Here is a 17,475-nt window from a genome sequence, read left to right as displayed (position 1 = left end):
TCAAAACTCAGCATAATCAAAAGCCCCGACTTACATGCAGTAAGGGTCAAACAAAGCTTTAAAAATCTTACATTTTCCAAGTCAGATACCTAAGCTGGTTGACAACATTACTCTATTTCAAAAGCTTAAAGAAAAAGGACTTGCCAGTAACTCTAAGTTTCATGGTCTTCTTCTTCCCCATCCTGCAAACGAAACAAGTCCCCTGAGCCTACGGTACACATCCACCTGGGAGGGAGCGGAGGCACAGCACTGAGTCACTTGGCAGCCACACGACTGCCCCGTCATGCATTCAGCAGCTTCCTCCCATACTAATTAAGCGCTGTCACACAAGACAGAAAGAGAATCAAAACAGCATAGTACTGGGAGCCTTCAGACCTGAAAAGGGTATAAAGAGTAGGGAGAAATATGCTGGAAGCGTACGTGGCAAGTAAAAGAAGAGGTAAGTTTTCCTCTGCCAGAAGTTGCTGGGGTTGGCTTTTGGTTTTCAACCCAAGCCTTCATCACCCGCAGCCGTGTCACGCTGCTTCCAACAGGAGGCAGGCTGGGCTTCCACAAGGCTTGCAGTACTTCAAAACTGTGGCAGAATCTGCTGATTCAATCCAAACACTGTGAAAATATATACATTTGGCAGCAGGTACCACTTCTTGCTCCCCAAGAGAAAGTGAATTTACAGCGAACAAGAGCCAAGCGGTAGGAAACAGAAGGGCAACGTGCCCACAGATGCTCCGGGCCAGATGAACCTCGCAGGCACAGAACAGATTTCCCTGGAACTGCAGGTCATTAAAAAAAATAAATAAATGCAATTATTATCCAAACATTTTGCTGTTCCATTGCAATCCTACAAAATACCTTGGCAAAGAGAGATCTGGCAGAATTAATGAAAGATAGAGGTCCGACCCAGCAGAAGGTGATGGCACACAGTTTGTAACAGGTTTATAGTGAGATTAATAATCCCAAAGTGACACAGGCCAGAGGCAAGCGATCAAAGCTGTGTGCTCCCTGTCTCACAGAAGATTTTGAAGAATCTGCATTCCTCCAGGTTTGCCTGCTCCGGTCTCGGAGCAGACTGCCTCCTGCATCTGAGAAAAAGCAGACGCCGTGCTGCCAGGAACTGACTGACCTTGCAGGTAACATTTTCAAGATTCCCACGGCAAGTACTCGTTGCTGAAGTAAGGTGCCATGCGTCCAGCTGATCGGCAATGACAATCACCTCTGAACGCGAGGAAACTTCGCTACGGAAACTCTCTCCATCGGTCACAAACCTGACTCACCACCTGTACAACACGGCCCGTCCTGGACGTTTACGAACACGCTCATCACCCAGCCGGGGTCAGACCAGCCGCCGGGAGGGTGACTCGCAGCCACGCAGCGTGCAAATCCATCCCATGAGCGTGACTTCTGGCTGTGATGGGGGACGGTGTCAGAGCAGGAAGCTTCCCAGCCTGCGGGACCAAATCCATCACAACAGAAACCAGGTGTCTCCTTCAGAGAGAGTTACATTCTAGAAGTGGTTATCATCAAGGAATAACCAGAAGTTTTAAAATAACAAGAGTTGTGGTTTCCTCAAGGAGCCAATTCATGTTTTAGAGGGCACACTACAAGGGCTGCTGCTAAGATTGCTGCTGATTTTCCAAAGCACAACTTCTGATGGAGTTCCGCTGCCCCACTAAGCCTGGTTTGCTATTTAGAGGGCGGTAACCACAGCATCCCAATCACTAAAATCAGGGAACCTGCGGGAACACATTGCAGGTCCCGCTGGGGAACGCAGGGCCCAGGATTCTGGGGGAGGAAGTGGAGAAGAGCATGGGGTACATACACACTGTTTTCGTCTCCACTTGGAGGTGAGGCACAGCTGGAGAATGTGCTTGTTCCTGGTAGCCACGTCCCAGCCACGGGCTTGGAGGAAAACAAGTACACGTCTAAGACTGGCTTCTGCCCATCTACTGATCTGACTTAAATGATGGAGAACACTCCTGGAAGGAACAGACTGAGAAGTCTGCCAACAGCATTTCATTTTTTTTTAATCAAAATTCACAACCCCAAACCCTGAAGTTCTCACTGTGGAACCCAAAACCTTACCTTGACACAAAAAGGACCTCAGTTATGAACTTGATTTCCTGGGTGTACAAGGTCTGCACCTAGCATGTCCAGATCATCCAAAAACTAAAAGAACAGGCAGGCACAATCAGGACCCATCGGAACCTAAAGAATCTAACAAAGCACTGCCTGCAAGACACAGTCCATAGAATTAGCAGGAGTAAAGAGTTGCTACAGGCACCGGCAGCTGGGAACACGAATGCAGAAAGACGTCGTCAGAGCTGTTCTTAGCATCACATTTCTGTATGACTTGGACAAGACATAGCTACAAACAACTAAGTCTGGATTTCATTATGTTTGTGCAAGTGATCCATCAAAATGTCAGTAATTTCTAAAGCATCTAGCTGCAGGAAGAGATTGAACACCTGTCTTTAAAGACAGTATCAAGGGAGGAAGAATCTGCCAACAAACTTTTCCAAACTGAGCACTGCTGGTAAACCAAACACCCATGGGGCACGCTCCAGGGCAACAGAGAGCGGGGAAAAAGTTCAACCTCGCTTAGTTCCTGGAGCAGCTGCTGCAGACCAACACCCTCTGTCACAAGAGGGCTGTGCTGAGAGCACATCAAGACAGCTGATTTTCTTTTGCTTTGAAGCTTCCCTCCTACCATCACATGTCGCCTAGTAGAAGAACAAGCTCAGGACAGGACAAGGAGTGCTCTCAGAACTGACATGTTACTTCTCACTCGTGAGCAGAGCCAGCAAGACACAAAAATGCCTCGTGTACAACAGCTCAGAAGTCATTACCTCCTTCAGCACTTGTAGGGCACATCAGCCTGTTGGGGTTGAGGAAAGAGGGGAAAGATGAAAGAAGAAAAAATTCAACTGCTCAAACACAAACGACTCAAGCACCGAGGGCTGTGTGTTTCTGCAGCAAGAGGCAAAGGAACACACCAACATCAAAACGGCAAGAGGCAGAACCCATACTGAGATGCAGGCTTCTGTTCAGCTTTTCAAATTAAGTAATTTCTAGTTCATTCATGGCCGTGGTGCTGAAATCCTGGAATTATAAGATCACCAAAGATGCACTGGAACAATCCATAGCATTGTCAAGATTTTTACAGCACACTTTACAGATTTTACAGAGGAATTTGGAGTACTAGCCCCTGTCACTCCTAGCCAGCATGAACACAATCCAAATATCCATCTCTTCTCCCTGACGTAACCGTGACTGGTCCCATACAGCCTGCTGTCAGTCACACTGGGGACCCAGATCCCTCTGTTTATCCCTCATTGGACTCTCCAGCCAATCATGTCTAAGTCACAGCATCATTGAATGGCTCAGGGAATTAATTGAATGGAAGAGACCTTACAGATCACCCAGTTCCAGGCCCCCTGCCACGGACAGGGATGCCACCCACTAGATCAGGTTGTCCAGGGCCTCGTCCAACCTAAGTCCACTGTACCCCTGCATCTGCCATGCTACTTCCCTTCCTTCAGCCTTCCCATTATTCTCTTTTCGTTCCCTGGCTTTTACATTAAGGGCTCTACACTCACCGTTGCCAGCATTTCTCATTTCACCGCTATTACAGGATTTCTAAGGAGACAGTTAAGTGGGAAAGTTACACTCTTCAGGATCTTTGAAAGGGCTTTTTTATTAGAATACTTCAAGCATTTTGTTTCACAAGTCAAAATATACAGAGCTCTTACAAATAATCATTTATCGTAATTAGTTCGAAGAAAAGTACTATTTGATAGACTGCTTAAGTGTGATGTGATCACCGTTTGCTTTGCTAGAAGCAGCACTGGATTGCAAAGACTTCTGGCTCGCTATCTTGAAAGCTGCTTTTACAGCAATTTGTAGAAATATAGGAAAACATTTCTATTTCAATTCTTGGGAATAAGTTTTCTATTAAAATAAATAAATTACACAACAGTAAAAATAATCTACGGAAGATGTTTCACCTTTCAAAGGGTCTTAAAAGCATTACTTCTCAAGCTGCTATAAAATTACCCGCATTTTACAGAAAATGAAAGCAAGACTCTGACACTAAAGGAGTGTTATCATGATAAAGTAATAGCCAGCCTTGAGCTTTACGGAAGAAAATAAATAAATCATTTCCAAGTCTGAGCCTGAACCTGAATTATAATTCTTCCTCTCTTCTTTTCAGAAGAGGATACTACAAGTTTCCCCAGAAACAGTTTTATTTTAAGCTGTTTTGGTGATATATTACTAACACCTCACCACACACCTAATGCAGCTCGTTCCCCCCACACCTTTTTTTTGGTAGCGTGCCCACCACTCACCCGTAACGGCATCATAAAACTCTTCTTCACTATTCATCCTTCAGTGTGAGATCTCTGCACTGCCAGGCCAGCTTCCTCTAATGCATTGTTGAATCTGGTTGAGAGATTAAGTATCTGTACGCTGCTGAAGTCTTCTTTTGCAAATATCCAGCTGCTTTAGATGATCTGTTTGACAAGACAGGGACCAAGAATTAGCAACATGCACGCTGCTTGTATGCGCAAACACACACACGTGAAAAATACTGATTTTCCTATTTCTTCCACAACAAAAGAAAGTGCACACGCTTGGATTCTTGCATTTGTGGCCAAGAGTCACTTCTGACACCAAAGTCATTCTGCAGTCATCCTCACTACCTGCCACAAGAACAAGAGAGGTGCTACGCCACGCTTGTTCTCCCTATATAAAGGGATTTTATACTTTATTGTAAAATATACCTTACTTACTGCAGGTCACAGTTCAGGCAAGCGCAGCTGGAAGAGAACGGAAGGAAGAAAAAAACAGCTGGCCAAACAAAAATTCTCCTCTTCAGCCAGAGGATAAACCTTACTGCATCCTTAACAAAAAAAAAGGTGGGAACAAGAAAAAGAACCTTACATCCCCAAATCTCAGTGTTGCATAAAAACACAGGGCCTCACGCACATGATGCAATTGTTATCTGACCACCGTTGCAGAAGTTTTGTCGAGCTGCTGCCACGAACTCTCGAAGGAACAACCAGAGATTTTTCTCTCGAGGGGGAGAGCGTAAAGAAACACCAACTTTTGCTCAGCGAAGTCAAGCCCGCTGCAGATAACTTACAGATTTACGAAGCATTCCAGCTCTACTTTACGGACAGACTAAATGAGATCTATTCCAGATGGTTGGCAGTGGTGTAAGAAGCAGTTTTACTTCACACACTTTCAGGCGAGGCAGACTAATCAACAAGTTGAGTTTCCTCTCTCCCCAGCGCTCAGCAGGTCCCAAGGACGAGCCAAGCACATCGTGTTGAGGGGCAGCACGGCTTGCTGTCGGTATCTCGGCCAAAACAACCTCAATCCGTCAGTCACAATTTTTTTTACGATCCTTGACGATCCCACTGCTTTTGGGAGAGTAGCTTTTCCAGCGTAATTATAACTTGCACAATTCCATTCCAATTAAGAGGAACAAAGCCAGAAGTGCACTCTGCTCCTAGCAGAAGAGCTTGCCGTGTTTCAAGCCAATTCCTCCTCTCTGCAAGAGACCAAATGACACGATTCCCCCTGTACTTCAAGGCTTTTCACCTCGCTGCCCAGAACAAAAGCTGTTTGAATGCCTCACACACAGACAGTCCTCCCAGTTCTCTGTTCAGAAGGAGCATGAACAGCCTATTTCAGACCTCAGCTAAGTTAATGAACACGGCGCTCGCCTCAAAGCATCACGTCTCTCAATGGCAGGTATCTCAGTTCTTCCTTCGGAACCACCTATTCTGCCCACCACCGTAGGATTTCACATCAATCTCTGCATCATGAGATCATCTGTATCTGAGCTCCCACACAATCTTCAGCAATTTCCCCCTTTTACAAGCCCTCATCTCCACAAGGAGGAAACCTTCTGCAGCTGCTACCGTGCTGTTGCAATTGCTGTCAGCTGAACAAGTTTCCTTCCCTTTTCCCTGTGCTCCAGTCACAGCCCTTTAAACCTTCTTCAACTTTTTTGTCCACCAGCAACGGGTTTCTGATTTGGTTTTGTCAAACTGCCTCATCCTCCTCAGGAAGGATGCGACAGCTCAAAAGATGCACGCACCACACGGGGATGTGCGCAATCGTCCAGCCAAGGCCCTCAGCAAGTGCTCTGCCCGCAGAGGCAACGCCGCAGCAGCTTCATTTCAAGAAGATCCAGGCTGTTCCTGCTGCAGGCACAGAACCAGAGAAAGGGTGAAGTGAACTAATACCTGGTACAAAAGCAGCAGCTGGCCCAGATTTCTGGGTGAGCTGAACAGGATGCCATGCTCCTGCTCAAAACAGCAGCAGAATTAATTATGGTCTTTAAATGCCTACTCGTCTTGATGAAATGTGCATCCACAACTCCCTACCAACGAAGAGTGGAGGCCGTACTGGACCACAGCCAGTGGACCTGCTGCCTCCTCACCTCGCCCAGCAGCAGCCCGTGCCGAGCTGGCTCATAGCGAAGCCGCCAGCAGTCTCTCCAAGCTTTCCAGCCACGCCAGCAAGGTACCTGCAAGTCTCTCTTCCACGTCTCCATCTCAATCAGGTCTTTGTGGGAAATCTGTCCTTGAGGATGCAGCTACACAAACCTTTCAGCTGGGAATGGGGGAGAAGAGGGAATCCTAGGAAATTATTGCTTTCAACTGCCCACGAGTATCGCATCCTGCCAGCAAAACAGCAGCCAGTAGCGCCGGAAAGCTGGCCCAGCACAACATACAGCACACAAATTCCCTCATTTCCTCCATGCTTTCCCATCTCCAAACACAAGAGAAGTGCAGTGAAAGACGTGAGAACAAGGAGGAGTGATGCCACGTTCTCCTTGTGATACAGACCTCACGACTCACCCTACAAGGATTGTTACTGAGCATGAAATTTGTAATATCCCTGGAAGCTACATACAAGCAGTGCTCTACCCCCTAAAACCCAAAATATTCATGGATGTCACTTTAAATTATAGCCACAACTTCTTTTAAAGCATTAGGAGCATTTTAAAAAGGATAAAGCAATGTGTTCTGCATCGGCGTTGCACTAGGAATAACTTCACGCTCCTATCACTGCTTTTAAATTCGGTTCTTTTATTTAGCAGAGATTACCATGAATTTGCATGCATCTGAACACACAGTGATATCAGCCTTTGGCTTTCATGAGCCAAAAAGCTAGGATTAAGTCCTTTTCTCTTTCTAAAAGCAACAGCAAAAAGTTACTTTCGACCAGGCTGAAATGCCAGAAGACAAAAACATCCTGTTTGCTTCAGATTCAGCGCTCGTAATCTGTATTTCCTCCTCCGTGCCCATCATGTTCTGAAAAGAATTCACTTCCACACTAGCAACTGGAGCTAACAGCTTTTTTCAAAGCCGCCACAGAGCCGTGCAAGGAAGGGCACACAACTCCCACGTCCGACAGACCCCAGGAGCTCAGGACTAATTCCCATCCCAGAAAGTCTTTAAGGAAGCACAGACCCGGTGTTCTGCTCACACCTCGTCCTGCAGCGCGGATGAAAACACAAAGCGCACGCCGATGTTTTCTCAGCATTCCCCACGATCACTGTGTGGGACATAAAAACAAAACGGTTTTCCACGTAGGGCCTCCTTCCCACTCCCTCACTGGAAATTAAGGATGCAGAGAGAGTTATCCCAGCCACACGTGCCTGCGGACTGCAGGTGGAAAGCAGCTCGCTGGGTTTCTCTGCAACAGCCAGTGCCAAGAGGCTGTGCCCGAGCAGGAGGCCCTGACACCCAGAACGGTGCTTTGGGCTGGGGCTCTGGCCGTCCTGCCACATTTAAGCAAGACAGGCTGCATATAAAGCACTTTATAAATAACAGGAAAAAGCTGCCAGTAAAGGCATCTTAGGAGATCTGGAAGTTGGAGGTTTAATGATGACAACACACTCCTGACCGCAAGCAGCCCAGGTTTCGTGGCGTACGAGATAAATGACAAAGCTCATCTGTTTTCTCCTATTTAAGGCTACAGATTGGTAAATGCTAATTTGATTTATTACGGGTCATGTGGGCATGCATATAAAGTGCCACATTTACTTTTATTTTTCTAATAGATTGATTTCCCTACAGGAGAGATGCTATTTTGAAGGTCAAACTGGAAGAGACTACAGATAAACTGAAAGAACAGATTACAAAAGCCTAACGCCCATCACAACAACTTCGTAACTGCTCGGTAAATCCGTACTGCAGACTGTATCATCCTGTGTTTTGCTCAGAGAAATTCCCTATACGAGGTTATTAAGAGTATTTAGAAGACAATTTTACTCAGTATTATATATCAAGTGGGTGCAAAGCCATTAAGAGAAGACAACAAAGTTTAACATAATCTGCTCGAGCGAGCCTTGAACAAGCAGTTTGGGCAGAAGCTGGTTTTCCTGGTCCTTTTGCTTATTTGCACAGCGATGACTACAATATGCAAAACCAGCCTAGCAAGGGTTAAGCTACGCATTGCATGTGAAGGCCAATGCTTGTAACATCTTCTGGTTATCTTCAAATCAAAGGACTACCACTTCGGGTCCCCTGACACAAGCTTCGCACCTTAATGATGTTGTAAAGCCATCCACAAACAGGTTCAGCAAGACACGACGCTCTCTGATAACACAATTTGAAATGTGAACGCCAGTGCTGAAATAAGAATTCCTTGTTGGTCCCAGGCAAGTTACCCTGAAAGGTAAGGGGCTGCCATACAGCTACCTACCAGTCACACGGGCACGAGCTCTGGTTTGCACCTTCATTAACCAAAGGTGTCATCAGTGCTGCAAAACTAGTCATCAAAAGCAAGTTACTTCATTAAACTCCTTTAAACTCTCCCAATTTATTAGGGAAGCTTTGCACGTTCCTGTTTGCCCGATGACCAGAGCCAGTCCTTTTCATTAAGGACGCGAGGATGCTCTGCCGGGGCACGGCAGCGCTCCCTTTGGGATCCGGGTGCAATAAGCACTGTGCGAAAGCCCCGAGGGAGACACGCAGTGTAAGAGGCACATGCAGAGGGCGGCCAGAATAAAAGCTGACACTCACCCGGTTTCTAACAGGTAGTTTAAAAAAAAACAACCAACCTTCACATGCTACTGGAAGCAAGCTACAAGAAGACGTGGAAAACGCTCATCACCTCGGATGGTGCACAAGGAGCGCATGCTAAGAGCCAACAGATGAACCGAGCAGACAGCAGGGCCCTACTCTCTTCTGAGGAAAGCATCCTAAGAGACAGCGAGCTGCCTAGCAGCCCGTTTGCCTTTTTCTACGGGAGGGAAATAAGACTGCAGGTACAGCAGAGATGGAGAAGCACGCAGCTGCATGAAATGCTGCGGAAACGTGAGCCGATCCCCGCAGCAGCCCGTCCCACACCTTGCAACCTGTACAGAGAGGAGGGAATTCCCAGGATCGCTCGCTGCTTTCCAGAAGTGCATCCATCTCGGAGAGCTGGAACTGATGGCTGTCCCCAGACAGCGTGGTGCACCAACGGTCACTGCAGGCACTGCAGCACACCCCAGAGGGTTGCTCTCGGGGAAAGCGTGCTTCTCTCCAGGCAAGAACTCTCGTGTGTATTTACTATAAAAACCAGGACGGCAAGACACAAGACTCCGCAAGTCACCTTAGAAAGCACCTCATGTGCTCAGCGCACTCGGTGACACACATCCAGGAGAGCAGATGCGCACGCTTGTTTCTGAGATCGGTCCGTTCCCTGGAACCAAAGCTGTGCGGATGCCGAGGGCTGCTCTCAGGCACCTGCACACTCCAACGCCAGGAGCCGGCTGAGGCTGCAAATATTACCTGCAAAGGCTGTCTAGAGCATCGTCTCATTTGCTTACAGCACTACCAAGTGCTACAGTGTCAAAGTTTCTGGCACCTTTTACTTAGATAGCTCTGGTTATTCCCGAAGTTTGTCACTACGCATACTTGGTCTTTCTCAAATTCCATTCCTCAACAGAAAAAAAAAGAAAAAAAACAGACCAAAAAAACCCAAACCAAACAAAATTGTATGTCTGTCCTGCTAAGATGCTGGATCCTAACCACCTGTACACCAATTTTAAAAGAAACAACACCAAGCCTTGTCCAAAAATAAACCCCTAAGAGCCAAACATGCAATTACCATGACCCAGGTGATCTAACATAACTAGTTACTCCATACTAACTTGTTCTTCTAGGCTAACCACCAACAAAGACCCGGCTGGTTAACCAAAAGCTGTCACTCCTCCTTGAAGCAGCGTTTCCACGCTGCAGGAAGGGGAGCTTCCACAGCTGGGGCAGCTCGTTGCCCTGGAATGCAGCTCAGCAGGAGCCGCTTCAACTACACCTGCACTGTCCTGGTCCTCCAGACCTGAAGTTGAAGTCCTGCCCCATCCTGGGGAGCAAATGTTGTACTGACACCGTTCTGCCACCTTCACAAAGCCTGGGTTTTCGCTCTTAAAACGCACGTTCTGCTCTGTGAGAAATAAGTAAAGCACACAGTTCATCGTACCGCCAGCGCCTACAGACACCGCGTCTGTTTGTCAGATCGAGGAGCACTGGAGCGGAAGCACACACGGGAACAGCAAGCGGCTACGCGCACAAACAGGCGCTCGCCAGCATAAGCAGGTAGGCTGGTAGAAGTTCAGTCCGCTGGAATTAAAGTGCCACCAAAGAATTAAGGAAGCGGCACATTCGTTAGGGCTTTCACATGCCTGGCAAGGTTCTGCTGGATGTGCACTTCCAGAGCAAATTGAAAAACAAATTAAGTTGGTTAACTTGAAAGGAAAAGACTTGCAAGCAAGAAAAAAAAAAAAATATATATATATATATAAAAAGGAAAATCAAATGGTGTTTTCATCACACAACAAAGAGAATTTTCTCTTGAGTCTCATATGGTAAAAATGCTGCACAGATACTGCCAGAGGGGAGGCAGAGAAGGGGCAAATCCCAGGAGCTCTGAAGGGCCACTCAGTTTTCAGATTTTTGCTTTTCTTTAATGGGTCAAAAGGGCACAGGCTCAGTTCAATGGAAATAGCTCGGTCAGACTTTAAAATTAGCTTGGTACAAAGGAAAAATAACTCCACGGGCTGCCTAATGCACCAGCAGCGTACGTTAATAAAAAATAACACTTCCATCAGTTTGAGATCCTGCATTCAGGATGCAACTTCTGTCCAGAAACAAGCTCCAGAAGAGCCAGGGGAAGATGAAATACACACAGCCTTCACGCTGACACTTAAAACAAAAACACAGAAACCAGCAGACAGCAGCCCTAAAACACGACTGGTGAATAAGAGCCAACCCCACCTTTTCTCAAGTTGCCAGCCGAAGTGAAGCATAGCTGTAGTACTTCAAGGGACAGAAATAAACAGCTCGAACTAGAAGATAAATATTAATGTGGTTTGGCTTCTTCTACATCTCCTGAAAGCATCAGACTGCAGTGTTTCATCTCTGAATGAAAGCTTCAGCAAGGATGAATCTTAATTGACTCATGAAATTAGGTTACCGACAACAGTGGATCTAAAACATCTATAAAAATTTGCCAAGAAGTCATTTTAATTGGCAATTTAGATGCCTGCTGTAATTATGCACTTGAAATCTCTTCAACCAGCGAACAGCTCCACAGATGGCAGAATCCAGCAGAGGATTTTATTTACCAAGTCGGAATTGTTTCCTACTCCAAACTTCGAACGTAAAAGCATCTCCCACCAAGATGTCTTGGCACCATGCAGCCCACCAGCGTTTCCAGCAAGAGAAGGCAACTTCTCCAGCCTGTCCAACGGAGAGCGCAGGGGGTTAGGGAAGAGATCGGCCTCAGGCCTGGCCCCCTGCCACTCCTCCACTTCTCCGAAGACTGCAGCTCTCCCTGCTACAAGCCTTAATGAGGCTGGCAGGTAATAAATGCCCCGAGGACCGGTGAGCACCTGTGCTGGGTCTGCCTGGCACGGAGTTAATTTCCTTCGCAGCAGCCTTGTTTCGGATTTGTGAAATCTCCAGAGCAGAGGCTGGGTGGGAAGAAGCGGGACCGGCTGCCCCACGCTACCCACGGAGCTGCCCCATCCGTACGCCGCACTGCTGGGCTCCAGCTGGCTGGTGGTGAGCTGCCGGTTTTGCACCACCTGGCTTTGTTTTATTTCATTGCTGGTTTTTCCCCTGTTGCTTTTTCCGCTGGTGGGTGGGCGGCTGCGTGGGGGCGAGCTGCCTGCCCGCTAACCCCCTGCCCAACCACAGCTGGCAGCTTACCTGGACCTGTTCCTGCAGCGACGGTGGCAACAAAGCGAACATCTGAAAACTCAGCGTTGGAGGCGAGCGCCAAGCAGGTTTATGGCAGAGAGAATCGCGTTTTGTTCTCTCAGAGCTATCGATTTTTGGTAATAGTTCACAAGGATCGGAGCCAGCTGAAATGCCAGCGCTCTGCTCTGCAGTGAGGTAAGGCTGCAAAATTTGCTTCGTTCTGCATCAGAATGAGCAACGAAAACTGCCCCGCACACTGAGCGCTGCCCTGCTGTCAGCAGCTTTATTTATTGAACATAAACACTTGTGAAGATGAAACTGGACAGAGAAGCCCCTGGCAGAAGGGTGACCCCACTGCATTAGGAACCGACAGCTATCCCCAGCTTCACTCCAGCCAAAAATTCTGTTCTGTGGCCAAGGAGAGCAGAACCTGCACCAAACCTAGCAAAAACAGACCAAGGAAACGCGATTCCAGCAGATGGGTATTTTCCGATGCAAAACACTTCACGGAAATTCCCGCAGATTTTTGTAAATGCTTTCACTTTTAACACCGCATTCATATTTGAGACACTTGGGGGCAGTTCTCTGGGGTTTGTAGTCTCCTCTTGGAAACCAGCTCATTGTACACAATGCTCGAATATCCTAAAATTCTCTTTCACGTGCCTTCCCTACGCATGGTGCATGATGCTAGACTTGATGGTGACTGGTACACCAGCTCATTTCTAGCCATGCTGTTAAAAAAACAGTAATTCAAAACTGCTTTGCAAAACTAGTTGCTAGTAACTGGGTTCCTGAAGGATTTATCTCACTTGAAAGAGGGACAAGGTGGGAAGCAATCAATAACTCCAGGCACGGTGGCTTGTTTGGAGTATCTGACTTTGTCAATAGATAGACAATCAACCATTTATCTTGGTTTATCTTTGAAGCAAAACTTACTTGGAAGACAAAATTAAGCGTGCTTTAATATTTCTCATCACATTGTAACCACCCCTCTCAAGTCATCCTTGGAATTTAAGGCTATGAAGGCAGTTATGGCACGTAAGATCACCAGAGAAAAGAACAGCCCGTTACAGCTCAGTTTATAGGTCTCCCTACTCGACGGCGCTTTTAAAACGTTGTCTCCGCGGACCCATTCTCTCCAAGCAGGCACAGTTTTGCATTTATTCTCTGCGAGGTACTGTGCTCCTTCTCTACTTACAAATCATGTTCAGGAGCCTGTGAAAAATGATGATAGCGATCACACTGTAAATAAAGCAGGACCGCACAGCTGCCTAAGCGGGTGCAAAGCCCCACAATGGAAGCAGCTGTGTTTTAATGCCTACCAGCAGCTCCTCACGCAAATTCTGCAGCACCAGCTCATACAAACAGCTCGCAGAAACGTTCCTGTGAAGGTAGCAGACCGTTTCTTAAAGAGTTTTAAGATTATACCAGAAATTCCCAAGTTTTAGAAAGTAAAGGTGTTACTTTTTTAACTTTCAAGGGTTGTGTTTGTTGTGTTTTGTTTTGTTTTTTTTTTAAAAAAGCTACAATTTGACTTCATGACCCAGATACGCACCTCTGCTTGTTGCTCATTTTTAATAAAAATTCCACCTAATTATCTCCTTAGTAGCATTAATCCTCTTTGATAATAAGGTTGTACAGCACTGCGTTTAAGGCCATATATCTAAGGTCACGTGTATAAGGTTATTTGCATCTTTGTCTTTAGATAGCATTTTGCTTTTATGATTAAACCACAAGACCCCACTAGCTCTTCTGCTGTTCCGCAAGGCCTGGGAAGAACACACGCGCTGGCAGAAGGGCACAGCTTCTCCCCCAAGTTCCAGCTGTCCCACAAACAGCCTCGCTTGGTGAGCTCACTCCTCAGCAGCCTCACAACATACAAGATTTTTAATTGGGAGTTACTGAAAGGATCCTTGCTTTCACTTGCTCACACGCTGTAGGGAACAAAGCCTGCCTTGGCCTCTGCCACCTATGTGCCCCTCGCTGGTTAGGTCTGAAGCGAGTGACACAAAGCGCAGAGACATCTCGGGGTTCACACGCCTCCCGTCGTTAGTCCTGCCGTAGAATAATTAGTTTTGAACTATCACGAGTACCAAAATACAATGAGCTGCGTTAACGGATTCCTTGGGAGCCCTAAAAACTGACCTAGAGGAGTTAAAGCAATGCTAGTGGAAACATAACCAAGTCATCAGCTCATGAACGCGCGCTGCTAGGCTATACCGTGAGCACAGAAACTCCTCAAAGGTTCATCACATCCCCACAGCCCCAGCCTCACCCCATCCACAGCTGAACAGCAGAGCAAAGGAACTGAGCCCAGCAGGAATCCCACAGGTCAAGGTTTCCATTAAGCCAATGCTAAGCAAGGGTATTACAAATCCAACAGGTTTGGGACTATCAAACAAGATGAAAAGGCCCACCCAGACGTCTTCCTGCAGCTGCAGGAACAATTCGCCTCTCGTGCCCGCTCCCGTCAGATTATAAACGCTCACGGGAGGAAAGCACTGCCCAGCCCCCTGCATCTCCCGCATGGACGGCAGGCGTAACTCGCTGAAATCCGTCCGATTCCATTACGTGCATAACAACGTATACCAAAGTAAGCTGAGGATCCGTCTAGACAAGCAAATGAATTTCCAAGCGTATAAAAAAAGCAAGTTTAAGTAAGCTGGGTCTGTTCTCGTGCCCTATTGATCCTGAAAATTAAGCCATTATCTTTGTGCACTGAATCTACAGAACGTTTTTGAGGAGCATAACTGAAGGCATGGATAAGCCACGTCTGACACATTCTAATTGCTTGCTGCTTTCACACAACGAGGCTCTAAGCCTACAGAGTAAATAATTACATCATCATCTGCTCTTCTGCACAAGAAGCTGTTAAGAATTAGAGGTCTGAGATACTGTATTTTTTAATTCCACATTCTATAGGGGCCTATTAAAAACAAAACCCACATAAACGAATCAATATAATCTATGACTTTCTTTTTATTTTGGCCACAGGAAGCCTATCAAAGCCCTGTATCTTCCAAAGCAGCAGCTAAACAGCGGCCAACTTTCTCAGGGCTGCCACTTCCCACTTTATTCCGCTCAGTGAAGATGCCCCCGTGACCCCGCTGTACAAACTCGGCAAAAACATCCGAGTCGAACACCCCGTATTTAACACTCTGCAGGCCTGATTTTGTGCATCGCCCTCCCAAACACGTAAGAGAAAACATTTCAGGTATTTCGCAGAAAACAGGCCGACCAGTAAGCACAACAATGTCAAGGACAGACATTTCGCCCCAGGTATCTCCGTGGCTCAGGCGACAACGCTGAGCAAACGACTACAAAAAAGCCAGCTGGTGAATGGAAGTCCTAGCTATCGAGCAGCATGATGCAACATTGCACTGCTCAAGACCGAGTTACTTCAGATGCCAGAGGTAATGAATTATCCGCCGAGAAACAATCAGCGGACTCGCCAGTGAATCCTGCTTTCAAACAAGAAATCATCTGGCTGGCACTACAAATAGCTATGTGAAAACACAGCCTTATCAAAGCGAAAAAGCCTGCCTGGTATGTTTTCCAGCCAACACCAACCTCCCAGAAAGCTGAGCTTTTTGCCGTTGTTCTAGGTCAGCATGTGTGACATTCACACAGTCGGATTCACAAGAAGAAAGGCTGGAAGAATTAACAGTTCCAATCGTATGACCTGTCAGCTCGAGCAAGAACGTATCACAGAAAGCAGTCACAGTTTTAAAACTGATTTAAAGAAACCATCCAACCCTTAAAAGGGCCCCCCCGTGACCACAGTTACCAAACCAGCTCCATTTGCACAGATGTTAGCAAACAAACAACTCCCTGCGCCACGCTGCATTTTCTTTTATCAGTATCACATCAACAGAACCCTCTAACCTACCTAGCCTTCAACTACTTCCAGGCAGAGTTTGTTATTTAATCACTGCTCTCTTGAACTTCTGTCTCCTGCTTACAGTGTTACACTGGCATGGCTGAAGAGCTCCTTTTGGAAGAAACAGCCTATTTATTCCTGGACAGCAGATGTCTCGGTGTTTCCTCTGAGCGCTCCCTGACGTGACAAGTTCATTACGAGGTACTGCTGTCGGTTCAGGAAAGCAACACTAAGAATCGCTCCTGATCTTAACCCAGATTGCCCTCAGCTCTGTCATGTGGTCAGAGGTCTGTAGGACTTGACAAGTATTTTAAGAAAAGCTATGTTTACAGAAACTGAAAACCCAGGGGATTACTCAGGGATAAGTCTCTGCTCGGAATTTCTTGCCTCTGTGCTAGTTTAGCCAGTTCTCCTACTTCCATCCCACGGCTTTACGCTTGGAAGTTACCCAAGTCACTGCTTCCAGAAATCGCCCTGAGGTTTGAGAAGTCCCAGAGCACGCTGGCATGAAGTCTGCAAGACGATACAGATGCGGTTGCCCCCAATAACAACAAGAACGTGGGGCTGGCGAACTTTTGAAGGCTAAGTTGGAATTAAACTAATTTAATTCTTCTCACATGCATAAATTTACAAAAAGGAAATGCTATGAGAGGAACAGTGCACTAATGCTAACCCACGCTAATCCCCGTCCCCTTTTCTGTTTGAAAGTTTGAGTGAAGGCCACGTATTTTAACCGAGAAAATTCACAGTAAACGAAGCTACTACCTGCTTGCACTGAGCGTGCTTTGGCCAAATACTTCCAAAGGGAAACGCTAGACTAGGGCAGACAGAAAACAGATGGTGAATTTGAGCACACATCCGAAATTCTGGCCTGCGAGTGCTTCTGAAAGGAGCTCAGAGTCTAAACAGACAGACAGCAGAAATATAATTAAAATCCAAATTAAGTAAGTGGCAACGTAACTTATACCTTTGTAACCATGCAGAAGTTCTGGTGGCATGTTATTTAAACAATGGCCTTTTTTCCTGCTATTTTTCCCATCTTGCTCGCCTCCCTTTGAGGAGCTCTGTAAGAGAAATATCGAGGAGGTGACTGCGGGGTGACAACCAGACTCCTGCCAGCCCCGACAGCTCCGGCCTGCAGCCGGGGCCTTGGGGACCCTTGCGGCTCCTGCCATCGCACCGAAGCCAGGCTCGGTGCATTCACCTCAGGGGCCTGGGCTCTGAGTGGTTCCTGCAGCCACAAGGCTTCAAAAGCAGCCAGGAGAAGGGAATAAGGGAAACTAAATAATTTGTCATGGCAGGCCTCGCGGAGCTCCAGTGCCTCGCAGCCTGTGCTGCACACGGACAGGCCTGGGCCCTGGCCTTGTCCTGGGCCCTGTCCCCTGTCCTGGG

The 17,475-nt window shown here is 46.9% G+C and overlaps 1 protein-coding gene across 2 annotated transcripts in view; it reads right to left on the bottom strand.

Moving 5' to 3' along the window:
• OSBPL2 (oxysterol binding protein like 2) overlaps window positions 1-17,208 on the bottom strand; it is a 35,783-nt gene extending 18,575 nt beyond the window's left edge. The window contains exons 1-3 of one of the 2 annotated variants that reach the window (XM_035343895.1): window positions 17,051-17,186; window positions 6,104-6,209; window positions 4,344-4,508 (exon numbers count right to left, since the gene is read on the bottom strand). In XM_035343895.1, the coding sequence (XP_035199786.1) occupies window positions 4,344-4,380 (37 nt within the window). In that variant the 5' untranslated portion in view covers window positions 4,381-4,508; window positions 6,104-6,209; window positions 17,051-17,186. Of the gene's footprint in view, window positions 1-4,343; window positions 4,509-6,103; window positions 6,210-17,050 lie in introns of both variants that reach the window. The other variant, XM_035343894.1, reaches the window with a different exon arrangement.
• Window positions 17,209-17,475: the final 267 nt, after the last annotated feature.

This window comes from Oxyura jamaicensis, chromosome 20 (genome assembly GCF_011077185.1).
Source record: "Oxyura jamaicensis isolate SHBP4307 breed ruddy duck chromosome 20, BPBGC_Ojam_1.0, whole genome shotgun sequence".
Classification (NCBI taxonomy): domain Eukaryota; kingdom Metazoa; phylum Chordata; class Aves; order Anseriformes; family Anatidae; genus Oxyura; species Oxyura jamaicensis.
Note: the sequence above shows the minus strand (reverse complement) of the source record. Positions and strands in the feature narration are given on the sequence as shown.